At 42.8% G+C, this 20,794-nt stretch overlaps 1 protein-coding gene across 2 annotated transcripts in view; it reads left to right on the top strand.

Annotated features, from left to right (window-relative positions):
* Positions 1-20,794, top strand: part of ACSM3 (acyl-CoA synthetase medium chain family member 3) — a 29,093-nt gene that overhangs the window by 3,216 nt on the left and 5,083 nt on the right. Inside the window, exons 2-10 of one of the 2 annotated variants that reach the window (XM_007516591.3) lie at positions 2,305-2,574; positions 7,409-7,619; positions 11,435-11,642; positions 14,520-14,663; positions 14,802-14,958; positions 15,680-15,759; positions 17,412-17,535; positions 18,365-18,445; positions 19,749-19,850. In XM_007516591.3, the coding sequence (XP_007516653.1) occupies positions 2,356-2,574; positions 7,409-7,619; positions 11,435-11,642; positions 14,520-14,663; positions 14,802-14,958; positions 15,680-15,759; positions 17,412-17,535; positions 18,365-18,445; positions 19,749-19,850 (1,326 nt within the window). In that variant the 5' untranslated portion in view covers positions 2,305-2,355. The remainder of the gene's footprint in view (positions 1-2,304; positions 2,575-7,408; positions 7,620-11,434; positions 11,643-14,519; positions 14,664-14,801; positions 14,959-15,679; positions 15,760-17,411; positions 17,536-18,364; positions 18,446-19,748; positions 19,851-20,794) is intronic. The other variant, XM_016185352.2, reaches the window with a different exon arrangement.

Raw genomic sequence — 20,794 nt, 5'->3', positions numbered from 1 at the left:
AAGAGTGTGGAAATATATAGCAAAGAGAACTCTATAAGCCCCAGACTGTTGTTTGTTGTTGTTGTTAGATAGGATAGAGAGAAGTGGAGAGAGGAGGGAAAGACAGAGAGGGAGAGAGAAAGATAGACACCTGCAGACCTGCTTCACGGCCCGTGAAGCGACTCCCTTCAGGTGGGGAGCGGGGGGGCTCGAACCTGGATCGTTATGCCGGTCCTTGCTCATTACACCACGTGCACTTAACCCGCTGCGCTACCGCCCAACTCCCTCCCAGGACTGTTTTTAACAGCTTCGCATATAAAATCTCAGTCATGTACATAACACTGTCATTAGATATTTTCCCACAGAAGCAGGAGGACCAGGTGGCCTGGAGGGGTCTCTCCCACAAAAGTCCTAAAGGTTTAAGCCTGTTATTACATCCCTGGTCACTATAGCTCGATGCCTAGACATGAAGGTAGTGTGGACTCCTATTGGGAGCATGGGAACTGTAATCTCTAAACACATGGCTCTTTGAAAGGGCTTTCATGCCTAACTGGTACTAGGCTACTCTCAGTTTCTTCACCTGTGCCTTACTCATTGTGAAAAGTTCTCCTGACCATGTTGCCACTACTTTGAAATCTGCAGATGGAAGATATTAGCTAAGAAAATTCAGTTCACTTTTTTGCTGAGAATAGCAAGATGACCCAGATTGTTTCTTCTTTAGAAATGCATATAGAAAGGGGGGCTGGTAGTGGCACACCTGGTCGAGCACACATGGTACCAAGCAGGTCCCCACCTGCAGGAGGGAAGCTTCATGAGCAGTGAGCAGTGCTGTAGGCATATCTCCCCCTCCCTTTTTTTTTTTCCCTCCAGGGTTATTGCTGGTCTCGGTGCCTGCACTGTGAATCCAATGCTCCTGGAGGCTATTTTTCCCCCATTTTTGTTGCCCTTGTTGTTGTTATTATTGTTATTGTTGTTATTGATGCTGTTGTTGTTGAATAGGGCAGAGAGAAATGGAGAGAGGAGGGGAAGACAGGAAGGGAGAGAGAAAGATAGACACCTGTAGACTTGCTTCACTGAGAAAAAGAAATGCATATAAAAATCAGTAGTGTACGACAGTTAAGAGGCTGACCTGGGACAGGCAGTTGTGGGTTCATATCTGAAGATGTCCATTACAGACAGAATGTCTGTGTTCACCCCCATCCCTGTTATATGCTGAAGTCCCAACTTCCAATGTGATGGCATTGGAAGTGGTGTCTGTCTTTGGGAGGTAGTATTAGATGAAACTCCCATGATGAGAATAACTAGGATTGCCTGTCTTTATGAAGAGGAAGGAGGGGGCCGGGCAGTGGTGCACCGGGTTAAGTTCACATAGTACACAGCATAAGGATCCCGGTTCAAGCCCCTGGTTCCCCACCTGCAGGGGATGTGCCTCACAAGCGGTGAAGCAGGTCTGCAGGCATCTGTCTTTCTCCCTCTCTGTCTTCCCCTCCTCTCTTAATTTCTCTCTGTCCTATCCAAAAAATCAAAAAGATGGCCGCTAGGATCAATGGATCCATGGTGCAGGCACTGAGCCCCAGTGATAACCCTGGAGGAAATAAATAAATAAATAAGATTAAGGGAAACTTTATCTTTCTTTCTCTCCATCCCATGAAGCAGAACAGTCACTATGGAGCCAGATGAGTCAGAACTTTCGACTTCCCAGCCTCCAGAATTGTGAAAAGTCGCTGTGTTTTGTTTAAACCATCCAATCTGTGATGGTTAAGCATTTAGTTGTGGTAGTAATGGTTAAGACAGCCTCTTATGCATCATTTTCTGGTTATAAGTAGAAACCACAATTTTATACACACTTCAGAAGATTCTGAAGATTTAATGATAGATTGCATGGTTCATTACAAGACAGAAACAAGGATACAACAACCCAGGTTCAAATCCCTAGTCCCCACTTTCAGGTTCATGAGCAGTGAATTAGTGCTACCAAGTCACTCTTCCTCCTTCTCTCTCTCTCCCTATCTCTCTCCTTCTCTATCTCCCCATTTATGCTCAGTTTCTGTTTCCATCCAAAATAATTAAATTAACTAGGCACACTTGGTTAAGCCCACACACTACAGTGCGCATGGACCCAGGTTCAAGCCCCTGTCCACACCTACAGGGGGAAAGCTTCATAAATGGTGAAGCAGGGCTGCAGGTGTCTCTCTGTCTCTCTATCTCCCCTCCCCCTCTCAATTTCTCTCTGTTTCTATGCAATAATAAATTAAAATATTAAATAAATTAATTAACTAACTTTAAAAAGGGAAACAATTACATGCCATTTTGTTTGTCTTTCAGATGGATTGGTCTCCGTAAAAACTCTGAGTACTAAGATATCCAGCAAGAGAGATGCTAGCTCTTGTCACCATGCAGCTGTTACTTCGAGCCAAATGTTTTCGGCAACTAGTAACTGCCTATTCTGTGAGAGCCGTGCACAACACTTGTAGAACAGGAACCCCTCAGAATTTCTCTAACTACGAATCTATGAAACAGGATTTCAAATTGGAGATCCCTGAGTATTTCAACTTTGCTGAAGATGTCCTGGACCGGTGGACCAACTTGGAAAAGGTATAGGAGAGGTTAAGCGCAGGTGGCACAAAGTATAAAGACTGGCATAAGGATCCCGGTTCAAGCTCCTGGCTCCCTACCGGCAGGGGGGTCACTTCACAAACAGTGAAGCAGGTCTGCATGTGTCTATCTTTCTCTCCGCCTCTCTGTCTTCCCCTGCTCTCTCCATTTCTTTCTGTCCTATCCAACAACGACACCATCAGTAACAACAACAATAATAACTACAACAATAAAACAAGAGCAACAAAAGGGAATAAATAAATAATATATATATATATATATATATATATATATATATTTAAAAATGTAGGAGAGAAAGGTCCAAGCAGAAAATAGTTTCTTCTTCTTTTTTAATATTTATTTATTTTCCCTTTTGTTGCCCTTGTCTTTTATTGTTGTAGTTATTATTGGTGTTGTCATTGTTAGATAGGACAGAGAGAAATGGAAAGCGGAGGGGAAAACAGAGAGGGGGAGACAAAGACACCTGCAGACCCGCGTCACCGCTTGTGACTCCCCTGCAGGTGGGGAGCCGGGGCTTGAACCAGGACCCTTACGCTGGTCCTTGCACTTTGCGCCACATGCGATTAACCCACTGTGCTACCACCTGACTCCCAGAAAATAGTTTCTTTTTGGAAATATTTATTTATTTTCCCTTTTGTTGCCCTTGTTGTAGAAAACGGTTTCTTAGTTAGGAATTCCCCCAGGGAATATTTGACAGAGAACAACACTGAGAGAGTGTTGTTGCCATGACAACAAAATTGTTGTGCATGTTAATGGATAGACTGTTCTCTAAACCTGATCCCCACAGAAAAGAATTCTCAGGTTGAAATGTTAATGGCTTAGTGGCTGATGGCACAACTATAAATAGCATTTATATATAAAAATGTCCTCTTGAGTGTCAGTCAAACTCAAATTATAAATACTCCATGTTGGGAGAATGTAGACGTAGGAAGGATATAGCTCTGTACAGGGGATAGTTGGAGGAAGTTGATCTTCTATATTTGGCAGTCAGTAGATAATAAATACTTAAAATCTAAAGAAGTACAATCGGAGGTCCCGTGGTGGTGCAGCGGATTAGGCACACCAGAGAACAAAGCGCAAGAACCAGCCCCCTCCCACCACCTGCAGGGGAGTCTCTTCACAGGTGGTGAAGCAGGTTTCCAGGTGTCTATCTTTCTCTCTCCCCTCTCTGTCTTCCCTTCCTCTCTTGATTTCTCTGTCCTATCAAAAAACAAAGAAATGGCTACAGGAGCAGTGGATACGTAATGCAGGCACCTAACCCCAGCGATATCCCTGGAGGCAAAAAAATTTTAAAAGTAAGTGCAGTCACACATGTTATTTAGATATTAAAAGTGTTGAAAGCAAGAGAATCAACAACGACAAAACTGAAAGGTTTACCTGTGAGGAGAAGGATATTGTACAGTGAAGGAGTGTGAAGCAGAAAATGCTGCTTTTAGACCCTGTATGGCTTATTTATTTATGAGGGGTAGGGGAGAGAAAGAAGGAGAGGTAGAGAATGAGAGCATCACTCTCAAATATGCAATGCAGGGGTCAAGCTCAGCACATTGTATGTGATAGTCCAGTGTTCTGTCCACCCCATCACCTCCCACACTACTTAAAAAAATACATATTAAAAATAAAATAGGGAGTCAGGTGGTAGCGCAGTGGGTTAAGCGCACATGGCGTAAAGATCAACAATCAGCATAAGGATCCAGTTCGAGCCCCTGGCTCCCCACCTGCAGGGGAGTCGCTTCACAGGCGGTGAAGCAGGTCTGCAGGTGTCTGTCTTTCTCTCCCCCTCTCTGTCTTCCCCTCCTCTCTCCATCTCTCTCTGTCCTATCCAACAACGACATCAATAACAACAATAATAAAACAACAAGGGCAACAAAAGCGAATAAATAAATATTAAAAAATATTTTTAAAATAAGTATTAAATTAAATATTTTGTTAAAGTGAAAATTGTTCTGGACTGGGAAGATAGCATAGTGAATTTGCAAAAAATGTTAATGCCTGGGATTCTGAAGTCCCAGGTTCAATCATCACCATAAACCAGAGCAGAGCAGTGTTCTGACTTAATGGGGGAAAAAAAAAATCCATAGTGGTAAAACCTTGAACTAGCAAAATATAGCTGTGGGTTACTTTAAAAAACAAAAGGGGAGAGAAGGCAGCCAGGATGGGGAGGCACTGGGGAGACGGCTGGGCTCATCCTCTCTCCTCAGATGGGGGGCAGAGCTGGCTTCTGTGGGGCCCTTAGTGTGTGTGCTGTGCATGGAGGGTGTCCAGTGCTTCCAGCAGCAGCCAGGGCTTCAGCTCCCTGCCTGGCCCTGAAGCATGGGGTGTGGTCTATGGGGACACCTGAGCAGGCCATCTCTATCAGGAACCACAAAACAGACCTTTTTGTGGGCCCCCATAGGACCTTACCCTCAACTTGGATCAACAATGGTAGAGAGCATTCCATCCTCTGAAAGGAGGTTGGACAACATACTCTAGGCTTCACCTGAGAAAGATAGGTCCTGATATCGGGGCAGCTTGGAACTTTCTTACGCATGACCACAGAACGTGAGCTTGAATCTACAGAGATGCAGAGGTCACATAGGCTCCTAAGCTGACTATGGGCCCCAGTCAGATCAAACTGATGGGATTTACAGTCAACAGTATTTATACACCTTTCCCATATCTGGGAGCTACTCTCTTCCCTGATCCAGCTTTCTGGTTCTTTTTCCAGTCATGATAGTATCTCCCCAGACAATAACTTGGATCTACCTGCATATCACATTTCAGGCTCAGGAAAAACAAACAAACAAACAAAAAACTAGTATAGCTACAAGCCCTTTGGAATATAACTAAAATATGCCTGCTAGCTATCTACAAAATGGAGACCCCTCCCCCATTCTTCATCTGCAGTACTCCAGCCTTTAGGTTCATGATTCGTAAACAACTTGTTTGGCTTTTTATGTTAACTCTTTCTTCAGCCACCAGGTTCCAGATGCTACTATGATTCCAACTAGACATCCTTAGACAGAAAACCCCACCAATGTGTCCTGGACCTCCAATTCCTCAAAACCCTGCCCCACTAGGGAAAGAGAGAGGCAGGCTGGGAGTATGGATCAACCTGTCAATGCCCATGTTCAGCGGTGAAGCAATTACAGAAGCCAGACCTTCCACCTTCTGCATCCCACAATGACCTTGGGTCCATACTCCAAGAGGGTTAAAGAATAGGAAAGCTATCAGGGGAGTGGATGGGATACAGAGTTCTGGTGGTGGGAATTGTGTGGAGTTGTACCTCTCTTATCCTGTGTTTTTTTCAGTGTTTCCTTTTTTTTTCTTTTTTAAAAATATTTATTTATTCCCTTTTGTTACCCTTGTTGTTTTATTGTTGTAGTTATTATTGTTGTTATTGATGTCGTTGTTGTTGGCTAGGACAGAAAGAAATGGAGAGAGGAGGGGAAGACAGAGAGGGGGAGAGAAAGATAGACACCTACAGACCTGCTTCACCACTTGTGAAGTGACTCCCTGTAGGTGGGAAGTCGGGGGCTCGAACCGGGATCCTTATGCCTGTCCTAGTGCTTCTTGCCATGTGTGCTTAACCTGCTGCGCTACCGCCTGACTCCCAGTATTTCCTTTTTATAAATAAAATAAAATAAAATAAAATAAAATAAAATAATAAAAAAGGAATAAGAATGAAAAGTTATCTAAGAGGGACTGGTAAAGAATACAGTAGTAGAATATGCATGTTACAATACATAAGGGCCCAGGTTCAAGCCCCTGGCCCCCACCAGCAGGGGGAAGCTTCACAAGTGGTGAAGTAGTGATGTAGGTCTCTCTCTCTCTCCCTCCCTCCATCTCTCTATCCCCTTTTTCAAATTCTCTCCATCTCTATCCAAAGTCCTGGGTTCAATCCCCCATATCACCATAAGCCAGAGATTAACAATGCTCTGATAAAAGAAGAAAATTAAAAAAGAAAAAAAAATTAGAAAAAAGTGATTCTAAGAGTCAGAGTGATAGGAAATGAGGCAGAGATAAAACATTAAGAGAAGCATGAGATGATGCAAAAATTCTAACATTTGGAAAGTGATGGGCTAAATTTAATTGCTAAAGATAATTTAGTTTGAGTGAGAAAGATAGGATAGTGGTTATGCAAAGTCTCCTGCCTGAGGCTCCCAGGTTCCACATTTAATCCCCAACACCATCATAAATCAGAACTGAGCAGTGCTCTGAAAATAAATAAATAAATCTAAATTTAATAATGGCAGATTAAATTAGAAATAATATGGCCAGGGTAGCACAGTGGGCTAAGCACTCATGGCTCTAAGTACTAGGACCAGCTTAAGAATCCTGATTCGAGCCCCCGGCTCCCCACCTGCAAGGGGTTCACTTCACAAGCGGTGAAGCAAGTCTGCAGGTGTCTTGTCTTTCTCTCTCCCTCTCTGTCTTTCCCTCCTCTCTCAATTGCTCTCAGTCCTATCCAACAACAACAACAGTAATAACAACAATAACAATAGCAACAACAAGGGCAACAAAATAAGCAAAATGGCCTCCAGGAGCAGTGGATTCATAGTGGAGGCACCCACCCCCAGTGATAACCCTGGAAAAAAAAAAAAAAGAAAGAAAGGAAGAAAGAAAGGAAGGAAGAAAAAAAATTATATGGTCTGCAGAGATGATATAGCTCCCATCATCTAGAAATATGAACCCCATCATTATTCCCAAATATGCAATATATGTCCTAACTGGGGATCTGGGAATTTTCTTCATAGAACTTTTCCAATCAGGCAGTTGAAATAAGATTTAACTGTATAGCTGCCTTTAAATCTATGACTGATTTGTCTTCCCTCAGACTGGAAAGAGACCTTACAACCCAGCCTTCTGGTGGATAAATGGAAAAGGAGAAGAAGTGAGGTGGAGTTTTGAGGAACTGGGCTCTTTATCTAGGAAACTTGCCAACATACTTGCAGAAGACTGTGTTCTGAAACCGGGTGATCGAGTCATTGTAATTCTGCCCAGGATCCCAGAATGGTGGCTTGCAAATGTAGCCTGTCTGAGAACAGGTGAGTAAAGTTTGCAAACAGATAATGCTTCAACTGGGCTGGGTGGAAGATTTTTCCAGAACAGCTAAGAAAACATAAGTCATTTTATGGGGTAGATTATTAAAAGAACGGCACCAAATACAACATTATCCTTAGGAACTTTAGAAGTATGTTAGAAACATACCACAGCTTATGACCTAAGTTAGAGGAGTTGAGTTTTTCACAATAAAGTAGTCTTATTGTGAGAAGATGAGTAAACAATGGGATACTCTTAGACCTGCTGCTCTTCTCTGATTGGACCCACGATAATCTGAAATTCAGTGCAGCCACAAACTCAAAGAAACCACCCCCATTACTGTTTCATGCCTCTGTTCTACTAGTGGTGAATTCCCAGTCCTCTGGCCCCCTAAGCCAGGTATTTGTAACTCCTTTTTCTTTTTTTTGTCAGTTCCTATGTCCTCTAAATCTAACTTCCTGCAGAGTACTTTGCTTTCTCCAATCCTGTTGCTTCACTTCACATATTTACCATCTCCTGAAACAGAGTTCCTCCAGAAGTTTCCCTAATTCTGAGGTTGTGTGTATCCAGACCCCACCCTAATCCAATTCACCCTCGGTAATCGCTGTTCATTCTAGAATAAACGTAATCATGTCAATCATGTATTCATTCTAGAATAAACGTAATCATGTCAACTTGCTGCTTGACATTATCTAGTAATAACTCTCCACTGCCTACTAGGTAAAGTTTGTGAACTTCTTCAGTTGACTCTTGGAAGGCTCCAATCTCTGTGCCTCAGCCTTGACTAATGGTTTCCTATAAGCTTTGTGATCTTTCTTCACTCCTGACCCTTATTTGCACACACTGAGGGCTGGGTGGTGGCACACCTGGTTGAGTGCACATGTTACAATGCGCAAGGACCCAGGTTCAAGCCCCCAATCCCCATCTGCAGGGGAAAGCTTTGTGAGTGGTGAAGCAGGGCTGGAGGTGTCTCTCTTCCTCTCTCCCTATACTCCCCTACCCTCTTATTTTTTTGGCTGTCTCTATCCAGTAAACAAAGATAATTTAAAATATATATAAATTATATAGCTAAAAATCAACCATAAGAAAAAGGAACTGGAAAAAAATCATGAACATATGTGGAGACTAAGCAACATGATTCTAAACAACTGTTGGGAACATGAAGAAATCAAAAGAAAATTAAATAAATACCTGGGGGCAAGTGAAATTTTTTAAAAGATTTATCTGGTTTTTAAAAAATATTTATTCTCTTTTGTTGCCCTTGTTGTTTTATCGTTGTTGTAGTTATTACTGTTCTTGTTATTGATGATGCTGTTGTTGGATAGGACAGAGAGAAATGAAGAGAGGAGGGGAAGACAGACACCTGCAGATCTGCTTCACTGCTTGTGAAGCTATTCCGCTTCAGGTGGGGAGCCGGGGGCTCGAACCCGGATCCTTACACTGGTCCTTGCCCTTTGCGCCACCTGCACTTAACCCACTGTGCTACCACCCAGCTCCCAAGACTTTTTAAAATATTTATCTATTCATTTTCCCTTTATGTTGCCCTTGTTTTTTTTTAAATTGTTGTAATTATTATTGTTGTTGTTACTGATGTCTTCATGTTGGACAACGAAGGACAGAGAGAAATGGAGAAAGGAGGGGAAGACAGAGAGGGGGAGAGAATGACACCTTCAGACCTGCTACACCGCTTGTGAAGTGACGCCCCTGTAGGTCGGGAGCCAGGGGCTCGAACCAGGATCTTTACTCCGGTCCTTGCGCTTTGCACCATCTGCGCTTAACCGCTGTGCTACTGCCCGACTCCTGGGACATGTGAAATTTTTTAAAATTTATTTTTACTATCATTATTTATTTATTGGATAGAGACAGACAGATATCAAAAGGGAATGGGGTAATAGGGAGAGAGACAGAGAGAGACACCTGCAGCACTGCTCTACCACTTGTGAAACTTTCGCCCTATAGATGGGGACCGGGGCGTTGAACCTGGGTCCTTGCATACGGTAAGGTGTGCTCAACCAGGTGCACCACCACCCAGCCCCAACTTCCTTCTGCACATGTGAAATTTAAGCACAATCTTCTAGGACACATGGGATAGAACTAAAGGAGTTCTAAAACCTTTATAGCCATTCAGACTAACGCCAAGAAACAAAATGCTCAAGTAAACCATTTAATTTTATACCTAAAATAACTTGAAGAAAAAAAAAAAAAGGAGAAGTAAGTCCAAAAACAGTAGGATGGTCATAAGGCCCATGAAAAGCTATGTATAATGCTCTGCTCTCAGGAAAATGTAGATCAAAGCAACAAGTGAGGGTTGTTGGTGGTGTATCCAGTTAAATGGATACGTTATCATGAGCAAGGGCCCAGGTTCAAGCTCCCAGCCCGCACTTCCAGGGGAGAGACTTCACAAGTGGTGAAGCAGGGCTGAAGATATCTCTCTTTCTCTCAATCCCTGACTCTCTATTCTCTCTCAATTTCTGTCCCTATCCAAAATAACTAATATAAAAATAAAGCAACAACAAAGTATCATCTCACACCCATAAGATTGAATATAAAGTGGTGGACAGGATATAGAAAGAAAAGAGCCCTTGTACATTGCGGGTGGGAGGGACTGTAAATGGATGACACTCATTATGGAAAACACTATGAAGATTTCTTAGAAAATCAGCAATAAGGCATTGTTGTATGACTCTGCTATCCCAGTTCTGGCTACCTATCTGAGGAATATGAGGACATGCTGCCTGAGGTTTTCACAGCATTATTCACAATAGCCATGAATTGGTAACAACCTAAGTATCTCTCCATGTATGAGCAGATAAAGAAGTGTATATAAAAATATGAAAAAAAAAGATAAAGTGTACTTAGCAAGAAAAAAAACTACTTTTTTGGTAACTACTTTTTTGATTCTTTTAGCCTACAAGTTTGGTTTTGTCTTTAGTTCGTTCATTTGCTCTTTCCTTTATCATATATGAGTGAAATGCTTTCATGTTAGGTCAGAAGGGTGATAGACTTTAAAATACTTTGAAAAGCAACACACACTAATGAAACGAAGACACATAGCTACTTTGCCTGATAAAGTGACAACATCATTCTGAAAAATACAGATTGTACATGAACTACCTCTAGTACCCTAGCTAAAGGGCGAAGGAAATCTCTCTCTTTTTAAAAAAAAAAAAAAAATTCTTTTGAGAGAGAGAGAAAAAAAGAACATTGCTCCCCCAACATTTCATCTGCACTATTCCAGCCTTTAAGTCCATGATTGTTCAACAATTTGTTTGGCTGTGTATGTTAACTGTCTTTTCAGCCACCAGGTTCCGGATGCCAGCATGATGCTGACCAGACTTTTCTGGACCACCAATGTGTCCTGGACCTCCGATTCTCCAGATCCCCACCCTACTAGGGAAAGAGAGAGGCAGACTGGGAGTATGGATCAACCAGTCAATGCCCATGTTCATCGGGGAAGCAATTACAGAAGCCAGACCTTCCACCTTCTGCATCCCACAACAACCCTGGCTGGGTCCATACTCCCAGAGGGATAGAGAATGGGAAAGCTATCAGGGGAGGAGATGGGATATGGAGACCGGGTGGTGGGAACTGTGTGGAGTTGTACTCCTCCTATCCTACGGTTTTGTTAATGTCTCCTTTCTTAAATAAATTTTAAAAAATTAAAAAAAAGAACATTGCTCAGCTCTGGCTTGTGGTGGTGTGGGAGATTGAACCTGGGACTTTGGAGCCTCAGGCATGAGAGTCTGTTTGCATAACCATTATGCTATTTACCCCCATCCAGGAAACCCTTCTAAATATTGTTTCTTTTCTGCCCCTTTAGGAACAGTTTTCATTCCAGGAACCACTCAGCTAACCCAGAGAGATATCCTCTACAGACTCCAATCTTCACAAGCAAAGTGCATTATTACCAACGAGGATTTAGCCCCGGCCGTTGATGCTATTGCATCTAAATGTGAAAATCTTCAGTCCAAGCTAATTGTGTCTCAGAACTCCAGAGAGGGGTGGGGGAACCTCAAGGAGATGATGAAGTGAGTAGTCGTAATTGTTGTAGAGCAGCTATCCAAAAAGAGAGAGGCTACACTGAAAAGATAACTCAAGCCTGGGGGGGGGGTAGATAGCATAATGGTTATGTAAAGAGAGTCTCATGCTTGAAGCTCCAAGGTCTTGGGTTCAATCCCTCGTACCACTATAAGCCAGAGCTGAACAGTGAGTGCTCTGTTAAAAAAAACAAACAAACAAAAAAAACAACCCCTTAACCACCTCACCCAACTGAGATCTCTGGAAAACTGAGGAACCCTCACAGCTGGTCCCAGCTAAACTAACAAAGACATTTTATAGGACCAGGTGATGGCCCACCTAGTTGAGCACACACGTTACATTGTGCAAGGATCCAGGTTCAAGCCCGAGCCCCACCTGCAGGCAGAAAGCTTCATGAGTGGTGGTGACGCAATGTTTCAGGTGTCTCTCTCTTGCTCCCTCATCTCTCAATTTCTCTCTGCTCATAGGCAATCATAATAAAAAAAGACATTTCACATAGCCATTACACTCTTGGACCAACTGGTCCTAGGCTTTGAGAATAACCATATCTTTGACAAAAGTGATATGCACATTATTATAGGTACTTTTTTGTTTATTTTCCTCCAGGGGTAACGCTGGGGCTCGGTGCCTACACTACAAATCCACTGCTCCTGGAGGCTATTTTTCCCTTGTGTTACCCTTGTTGTTTATCATTGTTGTTGTTATTATTATTGCTGTCGTTGTTGTTGGATAGGATAGAGAGAAATCGAGAGAGAAGGGGAAGACTGAGAGGGGGAGAGAAAGATAGACACCTGCAGATCTGCTTCACTGCTTGTGAAGTGACCGCCCTGCAGGTAGGGAGCTGGGGGCTCAAACTGGGATCTTTTTGTTGGTCCCTGTGCTTCCTGCCTGGTGTGCTTAGCCCACTGCGCAACTGCCCAGCCCCCTTAAATTTTTCATAGATATTTGTTAAAAGAAAATTATGCAATCACAATTAAATACCTGTTCTAGGTTTTTAAAATAGCTTTTGAAATCCCGTAGGTTGTGAATACAGTTTTTTTTTTCTGCATTTTTCATGGCCTAGATGTTTCTGATTTCTTCATTTTCAGCTCAATACTCCCCAGATAAAAATCTATGCTTCTGGGAGCCAGGAGGTAGTGCACCGGGTAAGTGCACATAGTGTGAAGCACAAGGACCAGCACAAAGATCCCGGTTCAAGTCCCTGGCTCCTGATCTGCAGGAGGGTTGCTTCACAAGCGGTAAAGCAGGTCTGCAGGTATCTATCTTTCTCTCCCCCCTCTTTATATTCCCCTTTTTTTTCAATTTGTTCTATCCAACAACAATAATAATAACAGCAACAACAACAACAGCAGTGGAAATATGGCCACCAGGAGCAGTGCATTCGTGGTGCAGGCACAGAGCTCTATCGATAACCCTGGAGGCAAAAAAAAAAAAAATTAATGCTTCTGAGACACCAGGTGTGCAACGATTACCTTTGTTCAGTGACTGTAGTGCCTATATTATATATCACTAGAAACCCAGTTTTCTTTCAGAACTAAAATATTTCTTTCTCTTTAATTGGGCTGCTCTTTTCTTGGCTAGATGCTTAGATCCCCATCAGACTTGTTGTCTTGTTTATTCAGAACAATGTAGGCTGCTTTGTGGAGCAGAAAAGAAAAAAAAAAAATATATATATATATATATATATTTGGGGTGGGGAGGAGTCAGCAAACTTTTTCTGTAAAAGGAATGGATAGTAAATTTATAAATGTGTATTTATGACCGAGAAAGAGAGACCAGGGCTCTAGTATAAGGTGGTGGTCCTGGGGACTGAACCAGGGCTCTGTGGGACTTTAGGCTTACAGTTGTTGTGACTGAATGCTGAGCTGCCTCCCAGCTGAGGTGCCCATCAGATTTTACTGACTATGAATTCTCTGTCACAACCATTCACCTCTGGTGTCCTAGTGTGAAAACACCACAGACAGTTCATAGAAAACGCTGTGTCCCAACAAAACTGAACTTACAAAAACAGAAGGCAGGCTAGAATGGGTCAGTGAACTATAATTTGCTGAGCCTACATTATATTATTATCTGAGAGAGACAGAGAGAGAGAAAGAGGGAGAGAGAGGGAGAGGGGGAGGGGGAGAGGCAGGCAGAGAGGCGCCTCAGAGCACTGCTCAGCTCTGGCTGAAGGTGGTGCTGGGTATTTATTGAACCTGAGACCTCAGAGCCCTAGGCATGAGTCTTATATAACCATGTTATTTCCCTAGCCCCAATAGCTTTTTTTTTTTTTTAATTACAGTTTAAACCATCCACTACAGAGTGGCAAGGGTAGTTCTCCATATGTACTTGACTATAAGATCATAAAAGCCTATAAAACTTTTAATGATTCCACATTTCTTTATAATCTGATAAAAAGTTAGTGGGGCTGGGTGGTGGCACACCTGGCACAATGCACAAGGACCCACATTTAAGCCCCTGGTCCCCACTTGCAGGGGGGAAAACTTCATTAGTGGTGAAGCAGTGCTATAGGACTCTCTCTCTCTTTCTCTGTATATATATCTCCTTCCTCTCTCCCCCCTTCTCCCTCTCTATCCCATCTCCCCTCTTGAGTTCTCTCATCTCTATCAAATATAAAGAAATAAGGAAATCAACATTTTAAAATGAGTTTTAGATACAAAGGCTATTTTGATTCCAGAAACCACCTAAATACATAGAGAAAGAGGTAGGTTTTTTTGCTTTGTTTTTTTGTTTTATCTTGTCACATTCTCTATCAACCTGTCACTTGGATATGTATCAGGAGCTTGGGTCTGAGTACACAGCCTCCCAAACTCATTTCATGTGTTAACAGAGTATGATGCAGAATCACTGTATCTCGTCCTCTGTAGACACGCCAGTGACCACCACACCTGTGTGAGGACAAAACATGGTGAGCTGATGGCCATCTACTTTACCAGCGGGACATCTGGGTCCCCCAAAATGACCGCACACACTCACGGCAGTTTCGGTTTAGGTTTGTCTATCAACGGAAGGTAATTGTACTGAACAGAAGCTGGCGGTGTCATAACTTATTGAAAGCTTATTTAGTGGCCTTTGTGAAAGCTTATTTAGTGGCCTTTTAAGTTTCTTCTTCCTACAACGCCTCCAGGCTGTTCTTTGTTTTCCCAAAGGTTCTGGCTGGATTTGACACCTTCGGATGTCATGTGGAATACAGCCGACACAGGCTGGGCCAAGTCTGCATGGAGCAGTGTGTTTTCACCATGGAGCCAGGGATCATGTGTCTTTGCACATTATTTGCCACGTTTTGAGTCAACTTCCATCTTGCAAGTAAGGGAGAGTTTTGTAAGAATATGATCGGCCAGGGAGTCGGTCGGTAGCGCAGTGGGTTAAGCGCATGCGGCGCAAAGCACAAGGACGGGGGTGAGGATCCCGGTTCAAGCCCTCAGCTCCCCACCTGTAGGGGAGTCACTTCACAGGAGGTGAAAGCAGGTCTGCAGGCGTCTATCTTTCTCTCCCCCTCTCTGTCTTCCCCTCCTCTCTCCATTTCTCTCTGTCCTATCTAACAACGACGACATCAACAACGATAATAACTACAACAACAATAAAAACAAGGGCAACAAAAAGTAAATAAATAAATATTAAAAAAAGAATATGATAGGCCAGTGAAATGCCTCAGCAATAAGAGTCAGAGGACATGCTTGTGAGGTTCCTGGTTGGTTTGTTTCCCAGCATATGAAGCACCAGCGCTCGAGTCTCTCTCTTTCTCTCTGTCTCTCTCTCTCTCTCTTATGAAATAGATCATTCAATTTGGAAAAGTACTAACAGTGATACCAACAGGACTCACAAAGTGACTTGCAGAAATCAAAGTAGACAACTCAGATGTACAATGTTAAACACATGGAGAGTCACTAACTCTGAAAAAAATAAGCAAAGCTGTGAGTGCATTTACAGTAGCATAAGCATTATGCAAATTGTGCGGTGCCTCCCATAGACACTTAGGCTATTATTAAAGTCCGAGTAAGACTAAGAATCAAATTCTGAATTTCAGACACTTTCCAAGTTTCCCATCACAGTCTTTTGTTCGGCGCCAACTGCATACCGAATGCTTGTCCAGAATGATCTGAGCAGGTAAGAAGGCTGAAAACTGGCCCTTGCTGGGTGGGGAGGGGGAGAAGAAAGAAGCTATAAAATGAAGGTTCGGGAGTCAGCGGGTTAAGCGCATGAAGCGCAAGGACCCAAGAAAGGAATCGGGTTTGAGCCGATTCACGGGCGGTGAAGCAGGTCTGCAGGTGTCTATCTTTCTCTCCCCCTCTGTCTTCCCCTCCTCTCTCCATTTCTCTCTGTCCTGCCCAACAATGACGACATCAGTAACAACAACAATAATAACTACAACAACAATAAAAAAACAACAAGGGAAACAAAAGGGAAAGTAAATATAAAAAATGTTTTTTAGGGAGTCAGGCGGTAGCGCAGCGGGTTAAGCGCAGGTGGTGCAAAGCGGCAAGGACCAGCATAAGAGTCCCGGTTCGAGCCCCTGGCTTCCCACCTGCAGGCAAGTCGCTTCACAGGCGGTGAAGCAGGTCTTCAGGTTTCTATCTTTCTCTCTCCCTCTCTTTCTTCCCCTCCTCTCTCCATTTCTCTCTGTCCTATCCAACAACGACGACATCAATAACAACAACAATAATGACTACAACACAATAAAAACCAACAAAGGCAACAAAAGAAAAATAAATAAATAAATAAATATGAAAATATATATATATATATATTTTAAATGAAAGTTCTTCTTAAGGGGGTACTGGGCAGTGGCACACCTGGTAGAGCACACACATCATAGTGTGCTGGGACCAAGGTTCAAGCCCCCAGTCCCTACCTGCAAGGAGCAGACTTTACAAGTAGTGAAATAATGTTGCAGGTGTGTGTGTGTGTGTATGTGTGTGTGTGTGTATGTGTGTGTGTGTTTCTCCCTTTTTACCTACCTTTTCCTCTCAATTTCTCTATCTCTATCAAAAATTTAAAAAATAAATAAAATATTTTTTAAAATAAAAACACATCTCAGTAAAGCACTCGCTTTGCGAGTGGTGAAGCAGGGCTGCAGGTGTCTCTCTGTCTCCCCCTTTCCCTCTTGATTTCTGTCTGTCTCTATCCAATAAATTAATAAAGATAACAAAAATAAAAAATATGAAGTGCAAGGACCAGTGCAAGAATCCGGGTTGGAGCCCCCTGCTCCCCACCTGGAAGGAGGGTCGCTTCAGGAATAGAGAAGCAAGTCTGCAGAGTCTATCTTTCTCTCTCCCTTTCTGTCTGTCTTCCCCTCCTTTCTCAATTTCTCTCTATCCTATCCAAAAAGTTTTTTAAAAAATGGCCACAGGAGCCGTGGATTCTTAGTGCAAGCACCTGCACCCCCACCTCTCCCCCCACCACTTTTTTTTAACAGTAAATCACAAATCTACACACTCGTTTCTATAAAATAGAGACAATGAACAAGAACAACTCTAGTGCTGCGGGTGGTCAATGGATGTTAGGATGGTTCATATATGGAGAAGGGTGGTGGAATGGAACAAAACACACTTCATCTGAAAACCTCATGAGAGGGTGGGGGAAAGAGCATAATGGTTATGCAGAGACTCTCATGCCTAAGGCCCCAAAGTCCCAGGTTCAGTCCCCAGCACCAGCATAAGTCTGAGCTGAGCAGTGCTTTGGTAATAAATAATTGATCATTAGAAATTATCCTCAATTCTGTTTCTCTCCTAAACTTAACTTGTTTGTGTCCCGAGAAGCTATCAGTTCAAGAGCTTAAAGCACTGCGTGAGTGCAGGCGAACCGATCAACCCTGAAGTGACTGAGCAGTGGAGACACTGGACGGGGCTGGAGATCTATGAAGGCTACGGGCAGACAGAAACGGTACGTCCTCCCCGCTGAAGAGACAGGGCGCCATTCAGTGGAGTCTGGCAAACAAATGCCAAAATGTCTGCTGTAGTCTTCCCGACTGATTGAGTGACAGGGAGTGGAGTGGTTAGCGCAACTGGGGATTGAGAAAAGGTGGTAGTGCGCCTGGGAGAGCACACACAGCGCATGAAACTCAAGGACCGGTGTAAGGATCCCAGTTCGAGCCCCCGGCTCCCCACCTGCAGGGGAGTCGCTTCACAGGCAGTGAAGCAGGTCTGCAGGTGTCTATCTTTCTCTCCCCCTCTCTGTCTTCCCCTCCTCTCTCCATTTATCTCTGTCCTATCTAACAAAAACGACATCAATAATAACTACAACAATAAAACAACGAGGGCAACAAAAGAGAATAAATAAATTTTAAAAAAGGAAACAAGTAAGTCTTAAAAGGGCTAATATAGTGCTGGGGAGATTGTGTAATGGCTATGCAAAAAGTCTTTCACACCTGAGGCACCAAAGGCCTGAGGTTTAAACCCCAGCACCACCATAAACCAGAGCTGAGCAGTGTCCTGATAAAAATAGAAATAAATAATGATAATGTAATAATAAAACCCAAAACCAATATGTTCAGCATAAATGTCATGCTGATCTGAGTAAAGATATCTTCACAAATTTGGATATTTTCAGCACGATAAGTTTATTATATTATGACTTTAATAAGCAGAGAATTTGGTTTGCTTTGAGCCTGACTCACAGTAAGTTCTGGGTAAATTTGTTAATTGAATACATGGTGGGTAAATGCCTGAACTGTACATTACTTGTTCCGTTACTCTTTCTTCTTCTGCACTAGGTGCTGATCTGTGGCAATTTCAAGGGAATGAGAATTAAGCCTGGCTCAATGGGAAAGCCTTCTCCTGCTTTTGATGTTAAGGTTTGTGTATCCTCCAACAGGCCAATATGAAGTAACCTTGTCTTTTTGCCACCCCTCAGCCTCTCTCCTAACTTACACTCCTACTTTGGGGCATGATTTCAAGTTACTTTCCTTATAGCCTAACTTCTAGGCAAATATGGGTTAGAAATGTAAGTTATAAAGCAGTCACCTATTTTTCCTACATCTGTTTTGTGTCAAAGAAGATTAACAGATGTAATTATTGCTGGATGCTGGAATTAAAGAAAATTTTCTTTTTTTTTTTTTACATCCTGAATTTTTGTAATATATTTTGCAGTAAGAATTTATGCGGGAGCTGAGTGATGGCACATCTGGTTAAGTGCACATAGTGCTAAGCTCAAGGACCCACGCAATGATCTGGGTTCAAGTCCTTGGTTTCTCACCTGCAGGGGAGATGCAGGTCTGCAGGTGTCTATCCTTCTCTCTCCTGCTCTATCACCCCCTCCTCTCTCAATTTCTCTCTATCTTATCCAATAAAATGGGGAAATGGAGTCCAGGAGCAGTGGATTTGTGGTGCTGGCACCTAGTCCCAGTGCTAGCCCTGAAGGCAAAATAATAATAATATAACTGCAACTCAGGAATTTAAATTATACTTAATTTTTGTAGTCTGTATTTATTTTTTTATTTATTTTTCTTTATTTATTTATTGGGTAGAGATAGCCAGAAATCAAGAGGGAAGGGGGGGGAGAAAAAAGAGAGACAGACACCTGCAACACTGCTTCACCACTCTCAAAGCTTACCCCCTGCAGGTGGGGACTGAGAGCTCAAACCGGGGTCCTTGCACATAGTAACATGTGCACTCAACCAGGTGCACCACCACCCGGCCCCCTGTAGCCTATATTCGTAAACAACAGAGAAAGAAACACATGCAAAGCAAAGATTTAAGATGTAGTATTAAGTGAAAATTCCCTTAAATAAATTATCCTAGGGAGTCGGGCGGTATCACAGCGGGTTAAGCGCACGTGGCGCAAAGTGCAAAGACTGGCGTAGGGGCCCCTGTTCAAGACCCCAGCTCCCCACCTGCAGGGGAGTCGCTTCACAGGCGGTGAAGCAGGTCTGCAGGTGTCTGTCTTTCTCTCCCCCTCTCTGTCTTCCCTTCCTCTCTCTATTTCTCTCTGTCCTATCGAACAACAATGACATCAATAATAACTACAACAATAAAAAAAAAAACAAGGACAAGTGGTGAAGCAGGTATTCAGCTGTCTTTCTCTCCCTGTCTCTATCTTTCAACTTTAAAAAAAGAAAAAGAAAATAAATAAATAAATTATCCTGTTCTTTTCCCTAGATTTTAGATGAAAATTGCAATGTTTTACCTCCTGGACAAGAAGGAGATATCGGCATTCAAATTCTACCTGATCGACCATTTGGACTTTTTGCTCAATATGTAGTAAGGGGCTTATTAAATAACCTTGTATTCTCTATTTATTTTTCTGAAGTATTTGCTAACTGTCCCTGTCAGCCACAGAACTCCTTTAGTATATGTCTGGTCTTTTCTTGAGAGATTCATCATGCTGAATGGTAATACCTCAGACAGGAAACTGAAGAAACATCCAAATGCTTAGTGGAGAGGGCACTGGTCTCCTTAGGCTAGATTACTGCTCCAGCTCCTTGAAAGAAAGAACAAGGGAGCACTAAAAAGATGACAGCCCTCTTGATATTACCTTGTTCTTATCCACTGTAGAACTGTACCCACTTATTATCTTGGAATCTGGCTAGTGTTTTCCATTCTTGGGAGGAGTGAGAGGGAGAGATGGGGTGGGGGGAAGATTAAGCAAACTTCTTTTACCAAAGACTTGCCAACTACTCTTTCTTTCTTCCTCCCTCCCTCCCTTCCTTCCTTCCTTTCTTCCTTCCTCTCTCTTTCTTTATTTCTTCTGTCTCTCTTTTTCTTTTCCTTCCTCTCTTTCTTATATTTATTAATTAATGGTAGATGGAGGAGAAGGAGAACCAGAGCACCTCGGGCACATACAAAACTATGGATCGAACTTGGGACCTCCTATCTGAGAGTCCAATATCTTGTCCAGTGTGCTACCTCCCAGGATGCTCAAACTATTTTCATCTCTAATCACAGTACACAAATTAGAACAAGGTTTAAATGAATAAAACCCCAAGATTCAAGTGCTATAAGAGCCACTCTGTTCCCGGTGGCTACTTTTCCTTTTTAAAAATTCCAATAGATACAGAGAGAAATGGGGGGCAGAGGAGATAGAATGCAAATTGACTTTCATGCCTGAGGTTATGAGGTCCCAAGTGCAATCCCCTGTACCACCACAAACCAGAGCTGAGTAGCACCCTGGTAAAAGAGAGGAGGGAGGGGCAAGTGATGAGGAG

The sequence above is a fragment of the Erinaceus europaeus genome, chromosome 15 (genome assembly GCF_950295315.1).
Source record: "Erinaceus europaeus chromosome 15, mEriEur2.1, whole genome shotgun sequence".
Taxonomy (NCBI): Eukaryota; Metazoa; Chordata; class Mammalia; order Eulipotyphla; family Erinaceidae; genus Erinaceus; species Erinaceus europaeus.
Note: the sequence above shows the minus strand (reverse complement) of the source record. Positions and strands in the feature narration are given on the sequence as shown.